Source organism: Gouania willdenowi, chromosome 7 (genome assembly GCF_900634775.1).
Source record: "Gouania willdenowi chromosome 7, fGouWil2.1, whole genome shotgun sequence".
Taxonomy (NCBI): Eukaryota; Metazoa; Chordata; class Actinopteri; order Blenniiformes; family Gobiesocidae; genus Gouania; species Gouania willdenowi.
Window position 1 is genome coordinate 11,341,826 of NC_041050.1, and position 27,358 is coordinate 11,369,183.

Here is a 27,358-nt window from a genome sequence, read left to right on the forward strand (position 1 = left end):
CTTCTCGCTTTAAGAGGAATACAATGAGGCCGACGTAACTTTATATTTAGAAATTCTTAACTTTTTCCCAAATTCTGGCCAGCAGTATTATAATAATAGGATAAAATGTCCTAGAAAGAGATTTTGTGAGAGAAGCTATATTCAAGAATTAAACATTTATTGTAATAATCTAAATTAATTTACTTGGGCTTCCAAAAACTGGTTCCACTTTCCATTACTTTCTTGCTCTAAGCAGAATACCATGATTTTCCAAGTGGCTGACCTCAACTTTATGTTTAGAAAATTCCAAATTTTTTCACACATTCTGGCCAGCAGTATGTTTAATAGTAGGATAGAATATCATAGAAAGTGATTATATAGATATTTTATGAGAGAAGCTACATTCAAGGATGAAACATTTATTGTAATGAATTTACTTGGGTTTCCAAAACTGGTTCCATTTCCCATTTAAATGACAAAAACTACACTTTCTCGCTCTAAGCAGAATACGAGGATTTTCCGGGACGCAGACATATCTTTATATTTAGAAATTCCTAATTTTTTCCCAAAATTCTGGCCAGCAATCGTGTTATTTGCTGTGGCTCTGACTGAGGCACATTTGGGAGCAGTTCAAATTCAAAGCCGTGCCAATCTACTTGTTTTCTCGTTCAACCCCCCCCCACCTCCATCTCCCTCTATTTTCTCAAACTCACTGCTCTCTCATTTCAGTCTACCTCTGTCCCAGTAGATGGAGATGTGAAAAATTTAAACACACTTTGTTGTTTGGGGACAATTCACTTTAGCAGATGGGCCACGGCTACACAGACCCCCAATGTATGCAAATCTCCATACAAAGCAGCCCAGGATGTTTTCAATATAACGCAAGTGCCTCAGGCCTTGTTTTAATCCCTCTTTACCCGCAGCCAATGCACTGTTTCATCCAGTCAAACGCCTTAAGCGCTATGTCAACTTGGACATCTGGCCACATAACTGAACCAAAAAAAGTGAGAGTGTGTGTTTGGGATTGAGTAGAGGAGAGATAAAGGTGATATCACTCTCGCGTTTCAACTGATATACCTGGGAGAAAACGATCAGTCGGGCTTTTACTGATAGAGTGCATCGACTGTACGGGCAGTGCAGTGTCTGTGGTGGAGTATTCGACCCCCCACACCAACGGGAAACAGGTGCCAGTGTTGCTTTCTTCATTGTCTCTTAACTTGTTTTGCTGTTTCCTCACTTGTTTTTCTCACCCCAACCCTCTAGGAACAAGGCGGGCGCCAGCACACATTGCAGAAGCACACACATGCAAATGCATGCACAGATGCACCAACACAAACACACACGCACACTTTGTGTATACACAGACGTGCCCACACGACACATGCATGCTGCCTGCAGACTTTCTGGTCAAGAACACTGATTTCTGTCATTGTGACATCTGAAGGGTGCTACGGCACAGCCAGACACCTGGATACACATGGCATCCTTCACTACTCCATGTCAAAGTCCATGTGCACGCGCGTGTCTGTGAGCTACAGTGTGCACCCTAGTGTGTGTTACGGGTGATCGTTAGATGTGGGGGAAGGTGCCATTGAAGGCAATGTTTTCTGAGGGTATAATTCAGGAGCTTTTCCTGGATGGACCACAAGTTCAGACGCCTTTGGCAATATTGCCAGTCCTTGTTGACCTACATGAAACACAATACATGCAAACACGTATGTGCTACATATCTTTATATAAACCTACATGTGTATGCTGCTGGATGATTCATTTAGTTCAAACATGAGGTTTTGGTCTTGTGCAGCTTGTAATGACTAATATCCTAAACCACACGTGTCAAACTCATGGCCCGTGGGCCAAATCTGGCGCATTGGATCATGCTCACAGTATTCCCGGTGCATTTATCACACGGTTGCAGTCATTTTTAATGTTAGTGTTAGAAAAAACTAACAATTCTTATAAGATCCTTACATTTTCCTCAAATTATTACATATAATTTCCCTTAATTTAATAGAAACTGGTCACAAAATCAAGGAAATTTAAAGTGAAGACCTTGTTGGGACTGATATCTGTCACTTATTGCTTGAATATGGTCGGTTTCTTACATATTTAGTATTTTATGTATACGTAGAAGTGCAAACTTTGGCACAAACATATTGAAATGACTAATTTTCCTGCATAAAATATGTTGCCCACTTGAGATCAAACTGCTCCGTGTCTGGCCCCTGAACTAAAATTAGTTTGATGCCCCTGTCCTAAACTGCGTAGTGGACTCTAGATACCTTTGTGCTTCTCTATAACAAGCATTGTGAATCCAAGGATTTCCTAAGGAACAGTTGTCTGAATAAATGAAATCATATCATATTATTCAACAAAGAAGACAAAAAGAGTCTTGGTGGAATTACTACTAGGGTGACCGTGGCTCAGGTGGTAGAGGGTCGTCTTCTGATCGAGAGGTTGGGGGTTCGATCCCAGTACCTGACTATGTGTCGAAGTGTCCTTGGGCAAGACATTGAACCCTAAGTTGCTCCCAGTGGTCGACTAGCGCCTTGCATGGCAGTCCTGTCCCACTGGTGTGTGAATGTGAGAGTGATTGGGTGAATGATCTGATATGTAAAGCGCTTTGAGACTGCTTCAATGTGGGGATAAAGCGCTATATAAAATCAAGTCCATTTACCAAGTCCATTTACTATGCAGAAGTCAAGGAAACTTCAAAGGAAACATCAAAGCAATCAGCAAACGCCCTGATGAAGATTGGCAGTTGTCAGTCGAAACATGTCAGGCCATCAAAGTGGATTTCCTAAGGAACAGTTGTCTGAATAAATGAAACCTTAACTTTTATTAAAAAAAGAAGACAAGCAGAATTTTCCTGAAATTACTACGTGGAATTCAAGGAAACTTCAAAGGAAACATCAAAGCGATCAGCAGACACCTCTGTTGAAGACTATCAGTTGTCAGTCGATACATGTCAGGAGATCAAAGCGGATTTCCTAAAGAAATGTTGTCTGAATAAATGAAACCTTAACTTATTTTTTTGTAAAGAATTGTTGAATGTACTTTAATGGTTTACAACTTCATTTTCACCAAGTTTCATCTCTCTTTTTAATAAAACCAGTTTCAAATACAAGTTAACTTTGCACTTGTGATACATCGGGCTGTAATACATGTAAAATCTAGTTTTTACAGTCGAGAGACTACTGGCCGAGATTGCTGTCGGATTGTTTTCAAACTAAAATTCTGTTGGGTGAGTAGCCACTACATCGCAGCTCTGTAAGCATATTTCTTTTGCACCGTGTTTGTAGCTGGCATGAGAGAGACTGCCTGCAGCTCGTGTGATGGTCTGTGGATATGTGCGGATGTGGGGGGGGTGCTTTGTGTGTGCATGTGTACTTAAACCTCAGGCCATCGGAGTGTGTGTGTGTGTGTGTGTGTGTGTGTGTGTGTGTGTGTGTGTGTGTGTGTGTGTGTGTGTGTGTGTGTGTGTGTGTGTGTGTGTGTGTGTGTGTGTGTGTGTGTGTGTGTGTGTGCAGGGGGCAGAGAGAGTGTAGGTGAGTGCTGTAGACAAACCTGTCAGTTTCACAGCTGCTTTCTCTGGCCCCAGGGCTCAGGCCGGAGCAGGGTGACACTCAGCATCACAGCATCGTACCACCAGGGCCTGGGGTAAACACACCATCATATAGTGTAGGCAGACACGCTTGCACACGCACACACCTACCTTGTTTGGCTGCCCTCACCAATAAGACCCAGAGACCAGTGAAACACACCACCTGGGCAAGTCATTGTATCTCGTCAAAGATTTTTTTTTTCTTTTTCTTTTTGGCTCGACGAAGGTGTGAACAACATCACAGACCAGATTGCCTGGCAATGGACTGACCATCATGTTGTAAGGAAGGGGCGGGGGAGGTTGAGAAGAACAGAGAGTGAAAGAAATAGGAGAAAGTATATCGTAAGACGGAATAAATGTTGGTTTCGGAAGCCGCGGCGAAAGACGGAGATGCGAGTTATCTTGTCTTTTCGCATCATCAGCTTGTTGCTCGTTTGTAACTACCATGGTTGCTTCAGTTAGCACTGTTGATGATGGAAGTTGACATTGACTATTAGCGGAACGGTCCCTTCCTGCATCAAGAAAGAGATGGTGTTCCCATTCACTGGTCTCATCTCAGGATTTGTTTCATTGTGTGTTCCCAAGCGAGATGGGACTCAGTGGGGAAAAGAGCCTTGGGCAGTCTCCCTTGCACCCTTCTCACATCCTCCACCATCACACGTTTCCATCTCCAGGAAGAGGAAAGCGAAGGCAATTACTTGCGGGTATTTGGAGGATGCTGGCCTCTTCTTCGGTTCTTTCAACAAGTCCAAATAAGAAACAAAGAGACATCTTTTAACACTGAGGTCAGAAGCCACACTTGGTAATAACTGAGTGCTCATGTTACTATAATTGAGTTGCTTTTATGGGTACTTTTGAGTACTTTTTTGAGTATATTTCTAAATCAGTCATTTTACTCAAGTACGTTTTAAAAGAAGTGACGTAATTCATTACATTTCTTCACCCAATCGTTACTGATTTTTTGTTTTAAAATGATCAACGGACATTGTGAAACTACAAAAAAATGAAATGACCAGACAACAATCAAATGCATCACACCATAGCCGACCATCCAGATTAAATGTAATGCACCGCGCCAAAAACAGCATTGAATGCTGGTTATTTTGTCAGTTTTAGAGTTCATAAATGTAGCTATACTTAGAGCCTGAGAATTTTTTATTTTGAAATGAAATCATTAAGTGTTATTTTATTTTATAAAGGATTGTACATTGTCGCAAACCATTTATTTCATACAGATGCCTTTGTGGAAAATAAATTGAGTTCTAATTGTGCAAGATTTGGTCTAAGTTTATACATGAGATGTTTACTGTATGCAACCGTGGCAAGATTTATTATCAAAAATAAGCGTGGGAGGGTGAAAGTAACTAGTAACTTTTACTTTGAGTACTGTTTAATTGAGCTACTTGTTACTTGTACTAGATTATTTTATGAATGACTTACTTGTACTTGTATACAATTTCAATCAAGTAACAGCACTTCTACTTAAGTAGAATATATCAGCACTCTTTACACCTCTGGTAATAATATGAGGAAATGTATTATTATTCTGCGCAGTGCCACACAGGTGTGTCCAGGAACACAAACAGTCCCACTGTGAGAAGTGTTGACATTTAAACCAGACAAGCACAAAGTGAGTCAATTATAAAAAAAAATAAAGAAAGTATGTTGACGGGAGAGTAAAAGTGTTGTTTGACTGCCACTGTCCAGGGAGGTTCCTCCTGTCTGGAGTTTGCACACTAAATAATTTCACCTCAATGTCTGTACGATGTGTGTGTGTGTGTGTGTGTTTGACTGTGAGCACTCACTGATCAACTTCTGCTAAATACTAATTACTGAATACTTAGTACAGATGCCCTTTCTATTGGGTCCCGTTAGTATAAACATTCATTATGGCTCCTTTTTCCTCCTTTGTAGCTTCATCATCATTATTCTACCGCTTCCCCCCGAGGAGCAAGACAGAGCCGAGGCCGGGGCCCGAGCTGGACCCAGGCTGGGGGAGAAAACACTGTCGAAACCAGAGCGCCAGGACCTGGAAATGCACACAAGTGATATTTGTGTGAGGAGATCAAAAAGCGTTTACCTTTAGATGTTTCCCTGATATGAATATTCAACATCCTTATTGAAATCTAATTTGGGTCTCCTTGTCTCAGGGGTCTTTTCATCAGTGCCTGTTGCCTGAGGCCACAGCTGATTGACAGCCAAACTTTAGTAAAGAGCGAGGCAGGAAAAAAGGGGAGATATTGTGGTGTTGGAGATGCGAGCGGTGTGAAGCTGGGGAGAGCTGGAACAGATGAATGGTGGGGGCACCGAGGCGAGTGGGGGGCGAGCGGCGGGGGTGGGGTATTTAACCTCCTTGTGTGCATGCACAAACAGAATGCAGCACAAATCATTAGCAGCTAACCACAACTACACTGAACTGACCAAAAAATTATAATAGCTCAGGAATATTCTTTAGAAAGTAATAACTTACAAATTTCATACTTCATACTTTTGCTGCTTACTTGGCTTCCAAAATGTTTTAATAGTACAATAAAAAAAAGATCAGATTTATTCAAAGCAGACAAATTGTCATTTTAATTGCAAATAAAGATGCAAACCATTTCATTGCACCATTTTATTTTTATTATGTGATATTATTTTGACAATTGTAATCATAAAAATTATCATTTGAAGTGATGTTTGGATTTTTTTTTTTTACATTTGATGCACATTTCTACAGTTTTCAAGTGTTTAACCATGTTCATACATTTACATAAGCACAAAACATTAATCGCATAGCCCAAAATAGATGACAGTGATCTGGTAATGAAGCACTTGACTTCCATGTCAAGGGCAGCAGAGGCAAAAGATGTAGCTTACCTCCACAAGTCTGACTTAATATGAATGAATGATGGTGTATGTCTGTGCTTTAATTTTAGGAGAATGATTTCTATTAAAACACTCTATTATATGTTATTCTGCTTACGTAAATATAAAATAAGATTTACTTTCACCTTTTTCTCTCTTTAGATTCCTATTTTTATTCAATGTAAGTGCAGAGCTGGAGCCTCTTTCAAAGTCAGAGCACACACACACACACACACGCACACACACACACACACACACACACTATAAAAATCCTGACACGATTTCTCCATATCTTTAGCTGTGAGCGGCAGCATTGTTGTCCACCACTCTATTAAGTGGCCATGATCTTACTTTTTCATTTTTTTCTAAATGCAAATCTTAATGAATGATCATTAATATCATTTTTTCTGTGTTTGTAAATGATCTTTCTTTAGTTTTTTTCTCTCTTTCTTTTTTTTTTATAAATATAATGGATTCTGATAATTATGAAACACTGTAAAAAAAAAAAAAAAACAACAAAAACCACACACACACAAGAACATGTAGCGGTACTTGCTGCACTAAAAAAAGAATAAGAATAGAGTAAATGCCGGACGGAAAAGATTACTAATGTGTAAGTACATGAGCAAAATTATAGAAGAATGTTATAAATAGAAGGAAAAGATTGGCAGCCTTAAATCTGTCAGACTTTATTTGCTCTCCAAGCGTCTTAAAGCTAAGCATCTGACTCTGCCTGCCAAAGGCAGGGTACCATATTGTTTTCTAAAATTATATTTCTAAACATTTGTTCAGTTACTTGTCTCTGACTAAGGACTCGTGAAGTCCACGACCATTCATTTGGGAAAGTGTGTGCTCCTCACTCTGTCTACAGTGGAGAGCGGATTTTGCAATGACTGAATGCATTTGTGTGTTTGATAGTCTACTTATAACAAAATACAACTATGAATATACTTCTTTTTTTTTTTTTTAAATGAGTTAATAACAATTATTGAAGCAGTGTTAATGTAATTTTCGCCATATTTTTAGTCACAATAAGTGACTTTAAGTGACAATAACTAGATTACGACTAATTAAGAAATGCATGTGAGTGAAAACTATGTCAAAATACATTGATATTTTCTGTAACTAATAAAAATAAAATGATAATTTCATCAAAAGATAAAAAATCCAATGTGATCATTTAGTTTGGTCTGGTTTGATCATATCAAATGTGTCTGTATTTACAAACATTAATACCATCCCATATCAGGTTGATCAATGATAATTAGATCTTAAAAAAAAAAACTATTGTGCTGTATATTTTAGTTTTTTTAATTGACTAAAACTATAGACTATAACTCAAATGTGTTAAAATTATGGCCCTGGGGCTGAATCAGGCCCTTTGGTGCATCCAATTTGGCCCACAGGAGAAAGTAAAAATGACAAAAACATGAATCATTGTGTAGATGAGTTTCCTGGCGCTTATATCACATGATTACGGACCATTTTGTTGTTAAACTGTTGAAAAAAACTAAAAATTCTTTAAAAATCTTTCAATTTTCTTCAAATTGTGACATAATATCTTACTTAATTAAATAGAAATTGGTCACAAAATTTAGGAAATTTAAAGTGAAGATCCTGTTGGGACTGATATATGTCACTTATTGCTTGAATATTGTCAGTTTCTTACATATTTTGTATTTTATGTATACGTAGAAGTGCAAACAAGGGCACAATAATGTTGAAATTACTCGTTTTCTTGCAGAAAATCTGTGGCCCACCTGAGACCAAACTGCTTCGTATTTAGCCGCAGAGTTAAAATGAATTTAACACTCCTGCTACAACTGACACAGTCCTAATGAAACTAAATCAAAATTAGCTGTAAAGTAAAAAAAAAAAAAAAAAAAAACACTGATCTGGAGTTTTAGAGGTCGAATTCTAATAGTTTCAACAGAGCAAAAACAGAAAGGAGGTTAAAATGATCCGCTTTAACGTTCCCACTGCTTGTTTGGCTGCATTAGAGCACCATGTGGATGTGTACACACACACACACACACACGTGCACACAAACACAAACAGGACACACACTGTCCTCATCTGGCCAGTGGGTTGAGCCTGGTTTAGTGTTATTATTGCGCAGGTGTGGGCCTCGTCCCTCAGGGTTCCATTAAATTGATGCCCCTCTCGATGGAAGCTCCATTTGCTCTTTAGATTTAACACAGGCCATATGTCTAGCAGGAGGCAAACAGCTGATGGGGTTTAATTGACAGAAATCAACATATTTGGTTGTGTGTGTCTGCGTGTGATGGTGTGCTAATGTGCTCGGACTCAGGGGATCGCTTTCAAGGCCCAATTATGAAGAGGAACAGAATTTGGAAATAAAAGAAAAGAATCAAGAAAGAGGGGAAATAGAAACAAATAAGACATTTGCTTGAGAGACAAACAACTAAATGATTAGCAGTAGCCATAGACCAGGGGTCACCAATATGGTGCCTGTGGGCACCAGGTAGCCCTCATAGACCATGTGAGGGGCCCCCGGGAGCTCTCGTCACCAATGAGCGCCGTCTAAAATCTGATTTTCGTATGTAGTTAGTACTTAGTAAAGTTAAATTCTGCTGCACATAATGAAGTTTTATTATTAAACGAACCATCTTTAAAAGTTTATTTTCATTGAAACATTGTGACAAATGTTTTTATGGTCACTGTAAATTTTAATATAAGCAAGATATTTTTGTAAAATATGGCATAATTCTTACATTTTACAAATGCTACATGTTTTACGATTAGCTAAAAGTAGTTTGATGAGGATTTTCAATGAAATATAATAAAAATGAAACAATTGTGTTGCATGTCGAAAATTAAACATTTCCTACATTTTTAGAATTTACAGCAAGCCTTCCTTATTATCTTACCCTCTAATTCAAGTGAAACCGTGAACATATAGTATTTAAGAAGCTCATTTTAAACTGGTAGGCCTTCTATTCAGCACCATTAAAGTAGCTCACAGTTTCAGAAATGTTGGTGACCCCTGCCATAGGCCATGAACTAAGTATGACATCGCAGGCATCGACGCTCGATTCGTTTTCCTTCATTCCGTATCTGATACTTTTGTCAGTTGCGGGAACGCCGCTGTGTACAGAGCGTTACCCTCATGTTTCATCTGGCTTTACACAGATAATGCACCAGGCCGCGGTCAAATCATGCAAAATTACCTCTGTCACAGAGCGGATTCAGGCTCAGGAGGGGACCCGCAACAAACGAGTGGATCCTCCGCGTGAGTTCAACTCTGTAAAAAGCATAAAAGACTGTGTAATTACAAGATTTGAAAGAGTAAAGCACCTTCTCCACACTTCAGATACAGTTTGAAAACCCCAAAGAATGGCCATATAAGTACTTTTAGATAAGAAAACGTTCCGCTAACAGGCAAAACGCAATTAGCACATAAAACCTGTCAATGGCTCTCAATATCGCTGCCCTCTCAAGAGCAAAGGTCTTTAAGAGACTCTTGATCTATTACTACAAAGTGATTAATCCTCCCCGCACAATGACCAGTTTTAAAGCGAGACTCAACATTATTAGGTAGGCATATATATGGCGATTTAGCTTTGTACTAATTAGCATTCAGATCAGGGGGCCCTCGGAGGGGCCCTCCACCAGGGAGGAAGGACATAGGATGAGATGGCAACACAGTGAAATGTCATTAACTTGATGTTAATTACTAATTAATGGGGCTATTTCATTTACATGTATCTCTAGCTCTCTGATGGGCCTCACATTTACTGGGTTACGCTCACCAGCCAACAAGTTGGGGGAGGGTTTATCGTCCCCCCCACCCTCCATGTTTCATCTTTGCTAATTAAATAGTGGGCCACTCTTCATGATTATGTCTGCTTTTACATCAGTGGATCAGTGCACTAAGCACCAGACCACCTCTTTAACACCACGCCTGCATTTTTACGGTGCCTCAAAGAGCCAAAGTCACCGCCAACCTGCTTCTACTGCGTTGACTTTCTATCCCACTTGGTACTTTCGCTCACTCGTGAACCTTCTCCGTCTTCCTCTCACTGCTATGTTGGCATCCACAAAGCCACCCGTCGCCATGACAACCCGAGCTGTTGGGTCCCATGAGGAGGAGTGGGATGGCTTGACTCGCGTCTGGCCATTCACACGTGGGCAGTGCCAGCTTAGCCAGCATGGCACACAGCATCCTGCCATATGGTGCCGCCACATACGTCCTGCTGGCTCCCAATCAGGATTTTAGAACCATAGTGTGAACAGGACAGACCTGCACCAGAACCTGTTCAGCAGCTGATCCACATACAGTCCAATACAAATGGGGTACATCTGCTCCATTTGCCAATATTAGTTTGGTTTTTAGTTTTTCATCAAAGGACTAATCCGTTTTCTTCCGAAACATTGCTTTATTATAGAATTTGGATATTCAGCTAAAAGTCATTTCAGACCAAACTTAAAATAATTACTGTGGATTAAGACATCACATCATGTCTGTTGCTCTCCTCATTTCTGATGCTGCACTGCCTCTCTGTGGCCCTTCAGAGAAAATACACACAGAGGGTCACACAATCACAGTGAATTAGTAAAAATTGAAAAAAAAAAAAAAAAGAAAAAGGAAATTGATTTCCTACAATTAAAAAAAAAAAAAAAAAAAAAAAAAAATAGTAGAATTCCCAGTGGAACCCTGGTGTGCGACAAATAAAAGCAAAAATGTGTTTAAAAAAATAAGACATTTTTAAAAACCTTTTTTCCCCCTTTGGCCTTGTCTGCACAGACTGCCAAAGGTTAACGCTACATAAAGCGCCATCTTTTAAAGACAGCAATGCATGTTTTGTTATTGCAATTAAATAAATGAATGTATTTTATTGCATAATTGTGACCATCACCAGCCCTCCCTAAGGAAGGGCAAGAAACACTTTATTATAGGGAGGATATAAATGTTACACCTAGGTGAGGGGGAAAGGAACAGGAAAGAGGGAGTCAGGGTAGGACAGTGGAAGAGTTGACCGTTTTGTACATATTGTGTTGTGTAATCAGTATAACCAGTCTGGGTCCCTTAACCCTGAACTCAGAGGTTGACAACTATTTTCAGGTCGTGACCTGATTTTGATATCACAGATTCGTTTTTGATCATGTTATAGTGTGTTACGAATACAGATGCTCAGAGAACTTTTTTCTGCATTTTATTTGAACTGGATTTATACTTGAGAGTATAGAATACAGTTGTTTAAAATTGGGTGGTGTATTTCAAAAATAATAAAGCAAAAAAATAAATACAATTTTACTGAGTACATTTTTAAAAATGAATTACTAGACATTCCAGGTAACCACACATGGGATCACGATCCCGAGTTAGTCAGAATTGACCAAATCACTCTCAAAATATAGATTTATTTTAAAGGCAACAGACATTTTAATGCATACATAATAATCAGAAATAATTCTTTGATTTACAAATTTATTATGTTACATAATTTACATGATTGACATTATTTGTTGGGAGCCTTTCAGTAACACATCTGTAAATACGACTGTCTTTGTGTTTCTCATTCGATCGTGTGCACAGGATGATGATGAACATACATAAGGGAAAAACAAACAGCCATTTAAATAATATCTACTCCTTGATGAAGAATAAAAACCTTAAAAATAAATAATCTGATGACAGACTAAGGTTCAGAACAAAGAGGATAATAGGACACCAGTAGCTGATCTCAAAGTATGTAATGGCTATTTGTTCATGTGAATCGACTTTTGAACATGTCTAATGTACACAAACAGAACATTTTCCTTTATAAACACAACAAAATGTTGACAAAAATTAAATAATTTGAACAACTACAATACCAGCAATGTAATAGAAACTCATGTTAAAAAAAAAAACAAAAAAAAAAAAAAAAAAAAAACCACACAAGCAACTATGACAACAAATACAAAAAAAAAAAAACAAGTGAAACAATTAATCCTATAATAAAGATACAAATACAAGCAATGAGAAATGATTCCAAAGGTGATCAGTAACTGAATATTTGTGTTCCCTAAATTAGGCAATAAACACAAAATGCATCAATTCAAGATACAGAAATGAAGACAATAAAAAAACAAATGCTTTACAGACCTTGTGCTCAGGACGCCTATGGAAAGTGCTGGAATCAGTAACTCTTTAACCAGTAACTCAAACCAATGACTTGTTTGGTCCATCTTAACTACGACATCAGAACGTGGGCTTTAAAGCTTCCTGCAATAAACCCAGATACTGGCTTTAGCTAATTAAACATCAGATTGTCTGTTTGAAACATCCATTCACTAATGTATACAAACAAAACATGTTACTAAAATAAATGTTCTGTTTGGGTATAAGACACTGAGCTCAGAATCTCCTTACCAAACATATATTCACTGGTCATCTTCTTCACCAACACATTGATGCTCTTCCACCAAATGCTTTCATTGTATAAATACATATAAATATTAAATAATTAATCGCACAGTAAAGGGGAAGAATTTGTAAAATGCCACCCTCGTGGAAAATTTGTGAGCAATATCAACCTTTGGTCTTCCAACTTCAAGCATATTTGTTAAGACAACCATATAACCAGCAGCAGGAAACGTGCTGGGTCGAAGCCCCGTGGCCGTAAAGCTTTACCGTCCGTGACCCTTTTCTGAAGTGATAAGACGAACACAGAAGGTAAATTGTGCAGGACATTAGAGCGCCTGCCAGGTAATTAGTGTGTGTGTAATGAGGTGTCACTCAGAAGTGATGGGTGAGGGTGGGCGTTCTGATAAAGAGCCGTCAGGTACAAAAAGCAGGACTCTTCCTGTCTCACTGCACCCCCCTACACCCCCATCCCCGCAGGGTAGGAACACACAGCTGTCACACAACTCCTGAGCCGTCCATCACTTTCACACCAACGAACCAAAGAGAGACCTATGGCTTTTCAGGTGACGTGCATGAGGAAAAAAAAAAGAATGACAGTATCGTGAACTTCCTTTTTCGCAGATTCAGTCGCCTTCTCCCAGGATTCCATCTTTAGTAACATTGTGCAGTAACTACTGTGTGCTTTTCAGTTGTTCTCCCCCAGAGGTGATACGCAGTTTTGGAGTTTTTGTCTATCAGATGTAATGAGATGCTGGCTTTTGAAGGGTTAAAGACCCCCGCCCCCCCACTCCCCTCCTCCCAAGGGAAGCGCTGGTGGGATCTGTGATGTTTCAAATGTGGATGTTGTGATGACGAACCTTGGTGGAGTCGATATCGACCCTGCGGGCCTCAGCGAAGACCAGGAAGGTGCTGAGCCCCAGCAGGTTAACGGTGGTAATGAGGGCAAACACCGACGCCCACGAGCCAGTGGTCTCAATGAGATACCCCGAGAAATACACCATGAGCACCCCTGCAGATACACACACACACGAGCCATTATTAGACTTATCACAGAGGATCAGGGTTGGGGTCAATTACAATTACAGTAACCAGCTTTATTATTCTAATTATTTTTTATCATTTGTAAGTCATTTACACCTACATTCTCAATTAGGCTACTAAAGTTAATTTAATTCAAATAACTAATCACAATTGCTGAGCCTAAAATAAATAACCTCAAAACAATGGTAACAGCTACTAAATCAGCTGTAAAATACACTAAAAACAAATATGTATCATATAATGTAAATATATATAATTTCTTTCCTATCTATTGGTTACCGTGTTAGGCTTCATAGTCAATGAAACAATAGGTTTTAATATTTTTGTCTTTTTTTCTTTATTGGTTTGTTTAACAGGGACAGTGTACATTAATATCTATATAGAAAATGTACCAGATTTAGCCAGAAGGCTATTTTTCATCTGTGACAGAATGTGCAAATGTCACCCTAAAATAATATACATTGAAGAAAATTAAAAAAAGATGTAGCTACATAATAACATATCACACTGCCATTTACATATTATAAAAAAAGAAATATGAACAGTAATAGGACTGAACAATTTTGAAAAATAATCTAATTGCGATTTTTTTCCCCCTCAATATTGCGATTTAATATGCAATTATTTTTTCAAGGGCCTCTTGTCGTGTATTTTTCAATGAACGCGAGCAATAAATCAATCCGTTTCATAATAAACATTTTTTATTTAAACTTTAAATAAATATAACAAACTTTACCTCTTCAACATATCTAACTATACGTTTCATCAAACATGTGGACTGCACTTCTTAGACACTCTGAACTTAACAGGACAAGAAAAAAATAAATAAATAAAATAAAATAAAATTTAAAAAAAATAGCAATTTATGATATCGCGATAATATCGCAAATGCAATTAATCGTTCAGCCCTAAACAGTGTTTGATAGGAATGTCAGTATACTCCTCGATTTCATTTTCTAAAATGGTAAAATGTGGGAAAACTTGATATGAAACATATTTTAATAATTGTTAAATAATAATAAACAATTGTTAAAATCAATTACCTGAACTCAATTACAATTTAATCTTGATTACGTCAGCAACACATTTAAAAAAATTATATTTACACCATCATTGCAATTAATTACCAATTACACCTATAATTGACCCCAACCCTGCAAAGGATCAGCACTAGTGTGATAGTTCAGTTTGGGAGACAATGTCACATTCATTTCTTCATCCATCCCTGACAGGATCCTCTGCCTGTGCTGCTCTGCTCCCGTGTTTTATTCATGACACAAACTTTATTATGCCCCACCCACCCACCCACCCCCCCCCCTTGATGAAATATGCATGGCACATAATATGAGGCAAGGGCTGACAGGCCATCAGCCCAAAGTTAAGACATTTTTATTTCATGTGTTGGAAACTGCTGCTGCTCAAACATTCATCACAGATACATTTTAATTAAGAAAGACTCACCTGAGAAAGCACCGCATGTATTCATGACACCTGGAAAAACACACACAAAGTGTTTCCTCAGCCTTCTGTGGTTTGGATAAATTATTTGTTTCAATCTTTTTTTTTTTTTTTAACCTACGTACCAAATAAAGCCCCGGCACAAGAAGGTGCGAGATCCTGCACGTTCACAGAGACACCACTGAACAGGACAGACAAGGTGTTATTAACCTACAACGACGCTTTGTGCAGATTCAAATATATAGTAAATATAAGGGATGTTGGAGTGTTAATGTTTACAAATCCACAATATTATAGTTCAGGGGTTCTCAACCTTGGGGTCAGGCCCCCATTTTGGGTCGCGAGACACCAGATGCCTTCAAGAAACAAAGAATATTATCTGAACAATTTGAGCCCATTTTTGCTTATTTTTACACTTTTTCTGCAACTACACCAAACTTGTCATATTTTAACCTATTGTCATCACTTTTTCAATATATACATTTTCTTTTATTAGATTAAAACAACGTAGGGCTCAGATATCAATGAATCAAACATCATTTACTCCAAAAGGAAAGGAAAAAGGTCAAAATTGCCACTTAAATGTTTATTTTCATCTCACACATTGCATTGTGGGATGTGGAGTCCTGTAAACGGATGCATGGATGTGTTTTTACTGGTCACAACCATGTGATTTTTCATGTAAATGAGAATATGCTTTTGTTTTGGAGCCAGAGATGTAAAGTGTGAGTACCTGTGGCTGAAGGTGGTGAAGCCCATGGTGGCAGAAACAAACGCTACAGCCCAGGTGAAGGTGGTGGTTCCACAGAGGAGTACGGTGAACACACTGGACACCCCCATGGAGAAAATCTAACAGGAATCCAAGGGATCCAAATATAATGTGCACGGTGAGTAGACATTCACGTATTCGATGTTAAAGGAACTATGGTCCATGATGAAACGGAAAAGAAGTATTTGTGGAATTACCTGCATTAGTTTCCTCACAAAGGCTGTATCAAAGCCTGAAAGGATGGGAAAAAAAATCATCTTTAAAAGACAACCAGTTTGAAACAGTTTTTAATCAAGCGTTATTTTAAAGGGTATGCACGCACGCGCACGATATATTTGTATGATATTTTACTGTTTGCATTTGTATTTAATCATTATTTAATTAACAAACTTCTTACTTAATTACATACAGTATGTTTTCTTTTTTACATTTTCTTCTTTTCACTTGTAATATTTTCTTGACCCTCTGTAACTAATTAATTTCCCCCTGGAAACATTAAAGTAAATAAGATCTGATTTGGATTCTGATTAATTTTGAGTTAGTTATCAGGCAATGTACCTTGACAGATGAGATGGTCCGACAGGCAGCCGCTAAAAAGAGACGAGGGTATGGCCACCAACCAGGGAATGACATTGAACACCCAACCCTGAGGGAAATAAAAACAAACAATCAGTGTCAGTGAGACAAAGTGGAAGTAACTTCTTTCTTTATAAAGAACAGAAAAGGAGGCATGTTCACCTTTGCGTCGGGAAAAGAGTCTTTGAAGAATGTTGGCAGCCACGACAACAGAGTGAAGAAGGTGCTCGCTGTGCAAAGGTGTGTGACGATCACAGCGCTAACCCAGGAACACGCACACAGAGAGACCGCCACAATAAGAGTTTGTACACTTACAAATGACTTTCATGCAAAGTTTATATCTCTGTTTTTTGACTGTCACACTTATCTAAAAAAAAGTGTGTCCCCACTCAAAAACCAATGTCTATCAAATCATTATAAAACACATTTTATCATTTATGCTAAACGTAACACAGTAAAATGTAACTACATAATCATAAAGACGTGAGATTTAACCGACTTGGTGGATTGTGAGTGTGTTTGTGTGAGTTTTTGAGAATGCTTTAAATCAGACACAGGATGATCCCATATTACATATTATTACATATTGTATGGTCATCACAGAAATGAATGTATTCATTCATTATCTTACCATACAGCAGGTTGTCTCAGGAGCCGTAGCCAATGTCTTTTAGACAGTTTGGGCTGGACCCCACCACTACCCAGGGACTCCAGGGTGATTATCGGTCCTGTACAGACACATGAATATAAAGCACAAGACGACTGTAGTTAGCATTAAAGGGATCCTCCACGGTTTTTGCAGGTTTGGCCTTAAATCTCTGAAATGTACTTATCAGATGATCTGCCTAACAAACACATTATTGTGCACCATATTTATTTAATTGGCTCTTAAAAATGACTTTACAGTTTTAGAGCCCATGTTCGCCATCTTGAAATAACATGACTGATGATGTCACACAAACCCACTGCCTGTAAACATCCCATTGTTTTCTATTGAAGTGAAGCATTCAGCCTGCTTTTTAGATCATTTAGCAGTTTTTTCAGTCAAAATCTCAACTTTGATTTAAACAATAATCAGGAAAAGTTAAAGATGCTGATGTAGACCTCTTTAGTTTGCCGAAAGAGAATAAAAACAAATCTGACCGCAGGAGGCTACGGTTCCAACTCTGCGGTTTCGTAGCAGACAATGAAGTGGAGAAGAAGAGTTCTCCGAAGGGGCCTTTACTCTCCCTTAAACAGTGCACGGCTGATGCTCTGATGGCAGAAGTTAGTTAGTAAATCAAGGACAGTTGAAGACACACAAACCCTGAAGATTGGATTTATCGTAATTGAAGAACAAACCCAATTTAATCGAGTCAAAATTTCATAAAAATCAATTCATATAAATTTTTTAAATTTCACCTACTGATTCAGATTCAGTATATTGATCTGGATTTCCTCTAATGGAAACTTCCATGGTGTATTGTCTATATTTGGTTAAAATTTTGTCAAAATTTGTTTTGGACTTTTGATGTAATCCTGCTGACAGACAAACAAATAAATAAACAGGTGAAAAGGTGATGGTTTTCTTGCCTTCTCCTTTAAGAAGATATTTCCACATGCTATAAGCCCACAGCAGCGACAGCAGACCAGAGATGTAGAAAACGCTCTCCCAGCCGTACAGGTCCAACATTAGAGAGCCAGCCCCTCCAATCACTAGAGTGCTAGAGGAGATAAAATCACAGTAAGGTTGTTCAAACACAGTAAAACTGGGATAATTAGGTGTCCTATATTTATCATACATAAGGTAAGTACAGAGTCACATTATAAGCACTAGGAAAAACTAACCAGTTCCTTGAGATGGAATAACAAGCAACTCACCCGAGGTAGGAGCCACTGCCCACAGTGCTCATGAGGAAGCCTCTCTCACTCTCCACCACCTTCTGAGAGCAAAGACTGGCCAAAGAAGGATAGTGCACCCCTTAAACACACATAGAAAACAGACAAGAAGAGTTAAACGAGGCTTTTGTTGCATAATGTGACAAATAAACTAAAAAAAAAAAAAAAACAACCAGGAAATCAGCAGTGGCTGTTCAAATAATAATAATTCAAATGTTAATGGCAGCGGCAAGGTGGAACTGTTGTTAGCATGCTGCCTCAACGCCAGTCAGTCTAGGGTGACCATACGTCCGGTTTTACCCGGACATGTCCTTTTCTCACGTCTTATCCGGACCATCCGGCCGAATTTTACAAACTCATCAAAATGTCCGGGTTTCCCAGGGACCCTAAACGCATCTCGAGGAACAATTTAATTTAAATGGCCGTAACTCTGCTCATGTTTGCTCGATCAGGGAAATTCCAGCTGTTTCTGAAAGCTAAGGAGTTGCTTTTCACAGCCAGCATCATGTCATTACAGTAATTTTACTCACACGTACGGGAGTCATTAAAGCTGCCGCTTCGTTTAGACAAAAATCATCACACATGATGAAAAGAGAAGAGACTTAAGTCCAAAATGGATTGAAAGAGAACGTAGAGAAATACTGGTGGATTTAATTAAAAAATATCAGCAGTAAGAATCTCCTGGATGATAAAACCTCCATGGAGGTTCAGAGAGGGGTTTGAAAACAAAGCAGCCACTGGGAGAAACTTAGAATGTAGGAGGTTAAGGTAAATTCAGTCATGCTATGACTTGCTAAGCAAATTATTCTAAACAAAGCAAGGTTTAAATCCCAGGAAATGTTTACAAGTCACACAGCTGTGGTTGATCACATGATTTTGTGATGAGACTCAGGGTTCAAGAATAGGAGCTTTGTTTATGGTGGGATGAGTCAGAAAATAGAGACATGTAGAGAAACACTGTCACAAAGGCTGTAGTGTGTGCCATTCAGTGACAAAAAAAGACTCACTTTGTGTGTCTTTAGATAAATTTCATACAAAGCGTGGAAGCTTGTACTGACTTTAGCAATGGTATCACACATTATCAGTGTGCAGCACTCACTGAATGTTTCCAGGTAATCTTACCTTGCAGTAGGCCCATGAGGAAGCGTGCCAGGGTCATGGAGATGATTGGCTGAGAGCAGAAATGTGCCAGGATGGGGGTGAAGGCTGTCATTGATCCCCAGGCTGCTGCAGACAACAGGAGGACCTTTTCACCTCCCACCCTGTGGATGCACAACACACACATCAGCTTTCACTTTGGATTGGGGCTTTAGAGTTTGGTGTGTTCTTCTAAAGGAGGACAACACATAGAAGACAGTTATTATGAGACAACTCTGCCAAAGCAAACCCAAAAGCTGAAGGATTTCCTGTTACAACATTGGTGTGACATTTAGTTTACCTTCATTTTGGATCAGTTTTTCACAAAGTTCTCAAACTCAAAAAGCTAATATCTTAACTATCTGCAGGACTGAGGAAAGACTATACAACAAGGACTGAAAAACAACTCATGTGGGGCAATGAAAAAGGTTCTAGAGTCAGGGTTCCATTTTCCTCCACTTTGTTTTAGTTTCTTTTCAGTTTATTATTGAGACAGGTTACTTCCATGTCACGACAACATATATTAGGGTTATATTTAGAGCAGTGTTTTTCAACCTTTTTTGAGCCAAGGTGCATCTTTTCATTGGAGAAAAAAAAAAAAAAAAATCACACCATCAACTGAAAATGTGAAAAGAATTTAACTTTGTAGCATTTATTAACAATATACAGTCATCATTATCAAAGTATATTTAATAGGAATCAAATGAACACAAAAAAAAGGTTTATGTTGCTCAAATAACAACAACTTAACATGCATTTACACACATTTACAGATACAGAGGCAATCAGCTATATATACTACTTTAGCTCTCGACAGCAATTAACCTACACAAGAGAAACAAGAAGTCAAACAGGAAGTTGATACATACTCAAATAAAAAAAAAAACAAAAAAACACCATTACTAGAATTCATTGTCAGGCATCTGTGCAGACGGAAGACGTTTGAGTCAGTTGCTTACCGGTCACTGACATAACCTCCGAACACTTGTGTGAAGCAGTAGCCCCAGAAGAAGCTGCCCAGCACCATGCCAGTCTCCCTCTTAGACCAGCTGAACTGCTCTGCCATGCTGACGGCACAGATGGGCATGGCCACACGGGCGCAGTAGAGAAGGCACGTCCCCAGCAGCAGCACCGCGGTCCATACTCTGGCCACTGGCCTGCAGAGCAACGAGACAGGGCTGAGTGTTGGGAAACATCATCAAAAGCTACACCAATTTAGAATCAGAAACACTTCTACGGGATCCATTCTGTTATTATTCCACCATATATCATCCCATCTGTCACAAAGAGAATACAGACAAGGTTTAAACAAAGACAATGAGGCTGTCAAACACATTCACATAAGCCTCCGTCCTCAACCCTGCATATTCTGCTGTAGATATGGATATACACAAGGCTTGGGCGGTAATACCTTATACCACAGTCATAAAAATAGCAACGGTATCAGTTTCAATACAGCCATTTAAAAATGTAATGCACTTATATAGGAGATACGGATTAAATATTAAATATAATTTCTTTAATGTCTAAACATGATTCTATGTCCAGGAGCACTTATGTGTTGAATGGGTTGTCGTTACGTGACAGCGCGGACGCGAGAGGCTGAAGTGACTAGATTACATTCAAATCAATGTAAATGATGCAACCTCAAGTGACTAGGTCAAGCGTGGCCTCGTTGCTCAAAGTGGAAAAATTTGAACTTTTCAAGCAACAACTCCCCCGTCCTTCACTGTCTGTAGAGCCGAGGCTGCAGCTCCTCCCTCCCGCTACAGTGAGACGGCTGCCGCTAGACACTTCCTCAACATACCGGAGCAAAATTAAAGCGGATTACTCCTTGAATAAACCTACTGTACATTCTGAGTGAACTTATCCTTTAGTAACTCCGTAAGTTGATCATTTAAACCATAAAAGTGGCGCTGTTTATGATAAGTGCTGGAGAAGAAGAAGAAGTGATCAGACCTCTCTCTCCCCTGTCACCCGGCTCCGTAGACAGACACACACACAGTTCCCTGGATATGACGTCACTGGAGCGATGTGACGGAGTGAAAAGCACCACTATGTTCAAGCGACTCATCACGGGCGATTGAAGCGACTGCAGTCGCTACAGTCGCGTTAGGTGTGAACGCACCGTGAGCCTTACGTCATAATTGTTAATTATTCACGGTAATACGGTATACCACAGTAAAATAGGGAGGAGGTTTGATGGTATCAAAATTTGGATACCGCCCAACTCTAATATGCACAAAGCTTTTTGTGTGAAATAGAGAAAAGCTTATCAATAATTTTCTTCCTTCCAAAATATCAATCATTCTCATTGGTTAAACAAGGATTCTAAAACAACGTTGTCATTATGTTGTATGGTAAACAGCAGTTAAAGTTATTAGCATTAATTATTAACGCAGGTATAGATGATACATAATTAAATATAAAATCGAATTCCTCTAAAAAGCACTACATAAAGATGCTCCTTAAACTTTGCGTCAGCATTCTAAGTGTTCAGAAAGCCAGACAGCACCTTTTTTTTTACCCAAGCTTTGTGACGTCATTGCTAAGATTCTTTTAAACTTCTGCTATTGTGTAATTGAGAGTATCTTAACCATGTGTATTACTGTGTGGTCTGATAATCTCACTTTGAAAGAAAATAAACGCTTTGAACAAAGTGCTTGGCTCAGCCAGCCGGACCATTGGCTGTACTCTGCCGCTCCTGGAGGCCACACATAAAGACCGACTCTTAAATCGAGCTTTACACATTGTGAATGACGCCTCAGGCCACCCTGCCAGGGCCATTTTTGAAATGCTTCTTTTGGTGAAAAGGTATCGTTTTATCAAATGTTCTACTGCTCGCCATTCGAACAGTTTCTTCCCACAAGCTGTGATGACTCAAAACAAGGCACTTTAATTTTGTATGGAGTTTTTATTGTACAGAATTTGACCCTATAGTATTTTACGTGGCTTTATGTGACTATTGTACAGTAGTTATTATTTTTTGACATTGTGTGTTTTTGTTGTATATCCGGGTTATCTCTCCATACGCTTTGCTTAACCAAAAATTCGCCATCACAGAGCAGCTGTACTACAAAGCCGGTAAGTCAGTCAGACAAAAACCTCTATCTTTCCTATTGGGATTCATTGGGTAAATGAAACGATTGCATCAGGCCATAAATATTCTCTCTGCTGTGAGCTGGCAGATCTAATCGTGCAGCCACGTGTACAGAGAATGACACGCCTGTTATTGGGCAGGTGATTTATCTAGAGTACTGATTGTTCAGGAAGGGCTCAAATCTTATTCTAGCACTTAACCTGGTCCCGACCAGGTTTGACGTTCAGCATAAGTTACCATGGTGATTTACTCCAATAAGAAGTTAACCAGTGTCATTGTTCAGGACACACTGAACTCGGAAGTTCGCGCAATAAGAGGATATTAAGCTTCATAGAACAGGCCCTTAATGAGTTCTTGTTTTGTCAATTTTTCCTGTTTGTTTAAGTGTATATCTGTTGTCTTTTTATGTGTTTTTGGAGTAAATTAATCCAATTTTCTAGTCCTTTTGTGCACTGTTTGGTAGATTTGCATGTTTTTTTGACAAATTTTGTGTATTTTTGCTGTTTTTGAGTCATTTGTTTATTCACTTTGGGTGCCAGGCTGCCAGTGGCCCATGTCTGGTTTAGGGTTAGGGAAATCCCTGACATTAATTATGACCTCAGCATTACAGCAAACTAACACACAAAGCAAGTTCTAGGAATGGATTGTCCTTAAAAAAAAAAAAAAAAATACTTAACTAAAAAGTCAATGATTAGTACTTTGAAAGACCCATTAAGAGCGGTGTTAGCATCCCAACTTATCCAACATTTTAGAAAATGAGAAGAGATAAGAATGATAACTCGTTAGCTCTTGGTGGTTTTGTCAATGTTAAGTATGTGAACAAACACATTTTATACCATTACCACAATTTTAAATGAGGTGATTTCTCAGAAATATCTACATAATTCAGGGCAGAGACTTTTTAGGGAGAATAATGAAGTATCCATTACACTAAAAAGGTGCCCGAGGACGCTCCTTAATAAAAGCTGGAACTACTCCAAGGACAGAGCAGCGTCACATGGTTTCATTCTTTCTTTGATCAGTTTCGTTTCAAGTGACATTCCCACAAAATGTGAAAATTAATAAATGAAAATGCTTTAAGGAAAAATGTTTCTCTTTCTGGATGAATACATGAGGATGGTTGTTTCTACTGTGGGTCATCATGTCATTTTGACTGGATACTACCAACGGTCTTCATTTCAACACTGACTTCAAAGTAAAAGTTCTGAGTTTCACTGCATTGACTTTGATCTCTGAAAGACATGTTTTATTGTTGTATTTTTTAAACCTATAGTAGCTATTAGGGGTTAAAATCATCAGTTTCATGATGATACGATATTGATTCAACAATATTTGCAAATATTAAAAGATCTGATTCTCGTCATGATTCCATTATTTATGCAATTTGTTTCAGGGGCCTTCGATACATTTAAGACATTATGTACCAATTTAACACATCAGTTACACTTTACTACAGCAAGAAAAAAAATACCACAGAATGTTGACGTTTTATTTTGTTGCTGAAGTGTTTAAGACAGCGGTTCCCAACCTTTTTTTGGATCGTGACCCCATTTTGATGTCAAAAATTTCTGGGAATTCTAGAAACATTTTTCTTCTAGAATTAGTTTTTGATCACATTTGTTATACTGTATTACAAATACAGAGTAGCCAGGATTAGTGACATTACATGCATTTTATTTTAGATTTAGATTTATGTTTGTCAAAGTGAAAGTATGAAACAAAGTTGTTTAAGATTGTCTTCATTTAAAAAAGAGTAATTTAAGAATCAGTTTGGTTTTTTTTTTTTGGTTTTTTTAAGCCGTGGCTATGGATGCGTTAAACGTATCCATAGACTGACCACTGACCACTTTATGCATACACAGCGCCCCTCATTGGACAGTTTAGATCACGTGATAGGTGCACCACGTGACTTAAAGTTCCGTCAGTTGTATTTTAGCTCATATTTATTTTTAGCTACCCCCGCTAACCCTTTTATTTCAGCCCTAACTCAGGAAATACCCTAAAATGTTTATTTTTGTGGTGAATGTATTTTTAATGGTAGAAGTTGCCGTGGTAAATATGTTAAAATGAAACAATATATATGTCAGAAGTGGGATTTGAACACATGGCAGCGGAAGGAAGAATCCTGAAGGCAGGCGCTTGGTCATCTTGACACAATGAAAACACAGGCACATTAAGCGTCGCTTATGCAGAAAAAGGAAAGGTCCGCAACGTCATCGATCGTACCCATAGTCCCGGGGGCTATGGGTATGTTTAATGTACTTTTATTTATTTTTTATCAATTACTAGACAATTCGGGCGACCCCAAGGTTGAAAAACACTGGTTTAAGACATTTTAAATTAAATTAATTATTTTTAACAAACCAAAGACTGTGCTGTGATGATAATGATGATATTGACCGATGGTTTGAGTTTTTAACCATTTGACTGGATCGTTACTAACAATTGATATACGGTTCAAGGATTAATGGATCGCTACAACCTTAGTAGACATATATATAGAATGTCCAGTTCAGCTTGGTGGAATTTATTACTTTTAAAGAAGTACTTCTAGAACTAAAATAGCAGATTTCATCCTGTCACAAACTATTGTCCTTAATGACTCGCTTTTTACTCCAGCTAAAGTCCCTAAACTTTTGGCAAAATAGAGACTATAACTCCCTTTTTATTCAACTACAACTACAAGCTCAGGAGACTTTTGGACAATGTCAGGGGGTTAAAGTGAGTTCTTTAAAGACACATTTGTTGTGGTAGCATGAGAGCATTAATAGGGTACATTTTATCCCTGATCATCACATCTGTGTGGGGTATGCAGTTACCTGGACCAGTAGTTGTTGTTGTTACGCTCAGGCCACTTCTTCTGACATCCAGGCACTCCGACCTTGTCAGCCGGATGGTTTTCCTTCTGACCCACCAATTCTGGACAGTAATTATTGCCATATTTTTGAAGAACTGCCATTCAACGCGAGCGGACGGCAGTTTCGTCACTATTTTCAATGTCTTTCCGGGTCGAACAGTCACAAAAGTAAAAAAAAAAAATAAAATAAAAATATGGAGAGAAAACCAGGACAGTTCACAGCCGGTCGAATTAATGTCCCATAACCCGTGAGAGAGGGACAGGAAGCAGGTCCTGCCTGAGGTATCTGATGCCCGCCCGGGAGGAGTGATCCACGTGTCACTTCTTCATCCCCTGCCTCCTCCTCTTCCTCCAGCCAACCAGCCACGCGGCTTCTTTAGTCAGGAAGTGATCGAGCCCCTCCCACCGCAGTAAGAGCAGAGCAGTGCACCATCATCAGTACAGTATGGAAGCCCGTTTCCGCCCCTATGAAGAACACAAATCATAATTATGAACTAGTAAAGTCATAATTATGAGTTAGTAAAGTCATTATGAGATCAAAAGTTATAATTATGAAAAAGTCATAATTATGAATCGAAAGTCATAATTATGAATCGAAAGTCATAATTATGAAAAATTCATAATTATGAATAGAAAGTCAAAATTATGAAATAATTATGAGGTTAAAAGTCATAATTATGAGAAAGTCAAATTATGAGATTGAAAGTCATAATTATGAGTTAGTAAAGTCATTATGAGATCAAAAGACATAATTATGAAAAAGTCATAATTATGAATCGAAAGTCATAATTGTGAAAAATTCATAATTATGAATAGAAAGTCAAAATTATGAAATAATTATGAGGTTAAAAGTCATAATTATGAGAAAGTCAAATTATGAGATTGAAAGTCATAATTATGAGACAGAAAGTCATCATTATGAGATAAAGTCATAATTATGAGATAGAAATTCATAATTACGAAAAAGAAAGTCATGATTTTGAGATGGAAAGTCATAATTATGAGTCAGTAAAGTCATTATTATGAGATCGAATGTCGTAGTTATGAGACAGAAAGTCATCATTATGAGATAAAGTCATAATTATGAGATAGAAATTCATAATTACGAAAAAAGAAAGTCATGATTTTGAGATGGAAAGTCATAATTATGAGATACAACGTCATAATTATTAGACAGAAAGTTATAATTATGCGATAGAAACAAACTGAGCATTTGCAGCAGTCTACTGACAATGACTGTTTCCATTCTTAAATACACTTTGAATAATAATTCATTCCAAACACATATTGTGGCTGTTTATTCATTTCTCAGAATTCAACTCATGGTACATAGTGTAAAAAAATGTAGAACTACCTTAAATCATTTTTAGTTGGTAGGTATAAAAAGAAGAGGAACAATTTTACCTAGAACAGCAATAATATATGATATGTATATAATGGTATACAATATATTAATACTTATTCAGTTAACATAAAAAGGTATCATTAAAATATTGCCACACTATATTTTGTATTTAAAATTTAATTAATGAAATTTGTGTCGTAAATATTAAATAGTAAAATATTAATATTATGTACATGTCATGTGCACGTGCATGTATGTGTATGTATGTGCATGTACAGTATGTGTGTGTATGTATATGTATATATGTTTGATGTGCATGTATGAATTATATATAACACTTTGTGTAGAATATATATTGAATGTGTATTGTAAAAACAGTAATATTAGTTTCATA

At 38.1% G+C, this 27,358-nt stretch overlaps 1 protein-coding gene across 1 annotated transcript; it reads right to left on the bottom strand.

The window, feature by feature from the left end:
* Nucleotides 1-12,353: 12,353 nt before the first annotated feature.
* slc17a9b (solute carrier family 17 member 9b) lies at nt 12,354-25,950 on the bottom strand. Its single transcript, XM_028452269.1, has 13 exons — nt 25,582-25,950; nt 20,622-20,819; nt 19,648-19,787; nt 18,508-18,607; nt 18,220-18,350; nt 17,279-17,375; nt 16,810-16,906; nt 16,630-16,717; nt 16,269-16,303; nt 16,036-16,151; nt 15,428-15,483; nt 15,306-15,335; nt 12,354-13,812 (listed from the first exon to the last, which is right to left on the bottom strand). Exons 1-13 carry the CDS (start codon nt 25,719-25,721, stop codon nt 13,634-13,636), a joined length of 1,407 nt encoding a protein of 468 aa, XP_028308070.1. The 5' UTR covers nt 25,722-25,950; the 3' UTR covers nt 12,354-13,633.
* Nucleotides 25,951-27,358: the final 1,408 nt, after the last annotated feature.